Source organism: Mesitornis unicolor, unplaced genomic scaffold (assembly GCF_000695765.1).
Source record: "Mesitornis unicolor isolate BGI_N332 unplaced genomic scaffold, ASM69576v1 scaffold42702, whole genome shotgun sequence".
NCBI classification, from domain to species: domain Eukaryota; kingdom Metazoa; phylum Chordata; class Aves; order Mesitornithiformes; family Mesitornithidae; genus Mesitornis; species Mesitornis unicolor.
This window is the reverse complement of record NW_010167917.1, coordinates 1-2,088: the sequence shown is the minus strand read 5'-3', so window position 1 is coordinate 2,088 and position 2,088 is coordinate 1. Positions and strand designations below refer to the sequence as shown.

The 2,088-nt window shown below is 48.9% G+C and overlaps 1 protein-coding gene across 1 annotated transcript; it reads right to left on the bottom strand.

The window, feature by feature from the left end:
• Positions 1–622: 622 nt before the first annotated feature.
• On the bottom strand, positions 623–2,083 carry LOC104536284 (potassium voltage-gated channel subfamily A member 6-like; the record flags this gene model as incomplete). Its single annotated transcript, XM_010178849.1, has 1 exon — positions 623–2,083. A coding segment is annotated over one exon (861 nt), but the record flags the coding sequence as incomplete, so codon positions are not given.
• Positions 2,084–2,088: the final 5 nt, after the last annotated feature.

Sequence of the window (2,088 nt, the reverse complement as noted above, 5' to 3'; positions counted from 1 at the left end):
CAGTAATATAGCAAAAGCATATCTTCAAGGCTAGCTGTTTCTCCCCTCACTTGAAAGGTATGTGGTATGCTGTTTGGGGTTGCTGTTGGGTTTGTGCAGGTGGCTTAGGGAAGTCTGTATCTGTGCCAATGTAAATCTCAAATGTTGACACACTTACCCTAGGGCCATTTATGCCTGTGACCCGCTAAATCAGCGCAATCTTCAGGCAGCACAGGTGCGGCTGTCTGCAGCCAGGGTTTTTCAGCAATGTCAACAAAATACGAACATGCAAACTTCCCTCAGCTACACAAACGCTTCAATAAAAACACAGCAGAGTCAATTGCCCTCATGCGCCTTAATACAGAACTGGATATCTGAAGCAAAAAAGTACATCTCATTAAACTCTATTGTGTGGAGATAAACTGAGGAGATAACAAATGGATTTACTCAAATGTGCCTTGCATCAGAAGGCACTTACTACTATGAAGATTAAGTTGGTACTATAAAAGCCAATTAACATCAGGGCACTGGTATCAATAAGGCTGAAATGCACTCAAAACACAGAGAACCTTCACCAAGCCTGTTGATTTCTACAAGTCTGTTCAGAGTCACAAGTAGCAAAGAGCTTTTAGATCTATGCACCTTTTTGAAACAAAACAAGAAGATCTTTTAGCATGCCAAGGGTTGCAAAGAAGGAAGGCATCTGCTTGCTGACTTTCCCCTACAGCTGCAGAACTCACTGTGATGCTGGCTACAGCGTTTCCATTATTCAAAGGCAACGGCATGGCAGGCGGGACTGATCCCACAGCCAAGGGCACTGCACTGGCACAGGAACTAACGGCACAGCTTGAGCCAGATGTTTATAGTCCCTTTAACTGTTTACTCCCTGCCGAATCCTTCAGCCTGAAGTAGTGGCAAGGGCTTCTCTGCTAGTGGAGTAGAAAGGCTAGGTTTCAGAGCAAATATCAGATTAAAGCAGTCTTCAGAAACAGAGAAAGAAATTCACGAGGGAGTAGGGGATGACAGCTAGCACTCCACAGAATAAAGCAAGAACATCTCTGGCTGCACACAGTAATGAGAAACAGCAAATCAGGACAGAAGAGCCCATTATCACAATCATTCTGTTTACGGTATCACAATTCACAGTCTGCCATTTAAATGCTGAATAGATCCAGCTGCTAGTAGGAAGACGGCTGTGCAGCAGCTCACAGCTCCGTGTTTGGACCCAGGATAACAAAACTGATCACACCTCTGTCAGCATTTTCTTCTCTTTGTAACCCTGGTTGTTGGGAGGAATGAAGTTGGAATATTTCATGGACTCCAGGTCTTCTGCTTCCAGGAATTCAGATTTGCTGAGAGACTGGTTACTGTCCCCCTTCTTGGGCTCAGAGAAGGGTGACTGCTGCTGGCCACAGGTAACGTGGGTGTACTGGCACTGCTCTTCGTGATCAGTCTCTCGGTGGTAGAAGTAGTTGAAGTTGGACACGATGACAGGGACAGGAAGGGCAATGGTGAGCACACCTGCAATGGCACACAAGGAGCCCACGATCTTGCCACCAATTGTCATGGGATACATGTCCCCATAGCCCACAGTGGTCATGGACACCACCGCCCACCAAAAAGCATCAGGGATGCTAGTGAACAGGGAGTCGGGGTCATCAGTCTCTGCAAAATAGACAGCACTGGAGAACAGGATCACTCCGATGAAGAGAAAGAAGATGAGGAGGCCCAGCTCCCTCATGCTGGCCTGGAGAGTCTTCCCCAGGATCTGCAGCCCCTTAGAGTGCCTGGAGAGCTTGAAGATCCTGAAGACTCTGACCAGGCGGATGACTCTGAGGATGGCCAGGGACATGGCCTGCTGCTGGCCCCCATTGTTGCTGCTGCTGCCGGGCTGCTGCTTCTGCTGCTGCTGCTGGGCCAGCTCAGTGCCCAGGGTGATGAAGTAGGGGATGATGGCCACGATGTCAATGATGTTCATGATGTTGCGGGAGAACTCGGGCTTGCTGGGGCAGGCGAAGAAGCGGACGAGGAGCTCAAAGGAGAACCAGATAATGCACAGGGTCTCGATCAGGAAAAAGGGGTCGGTGAAGAAGGGGCCGGCGCCTGCGG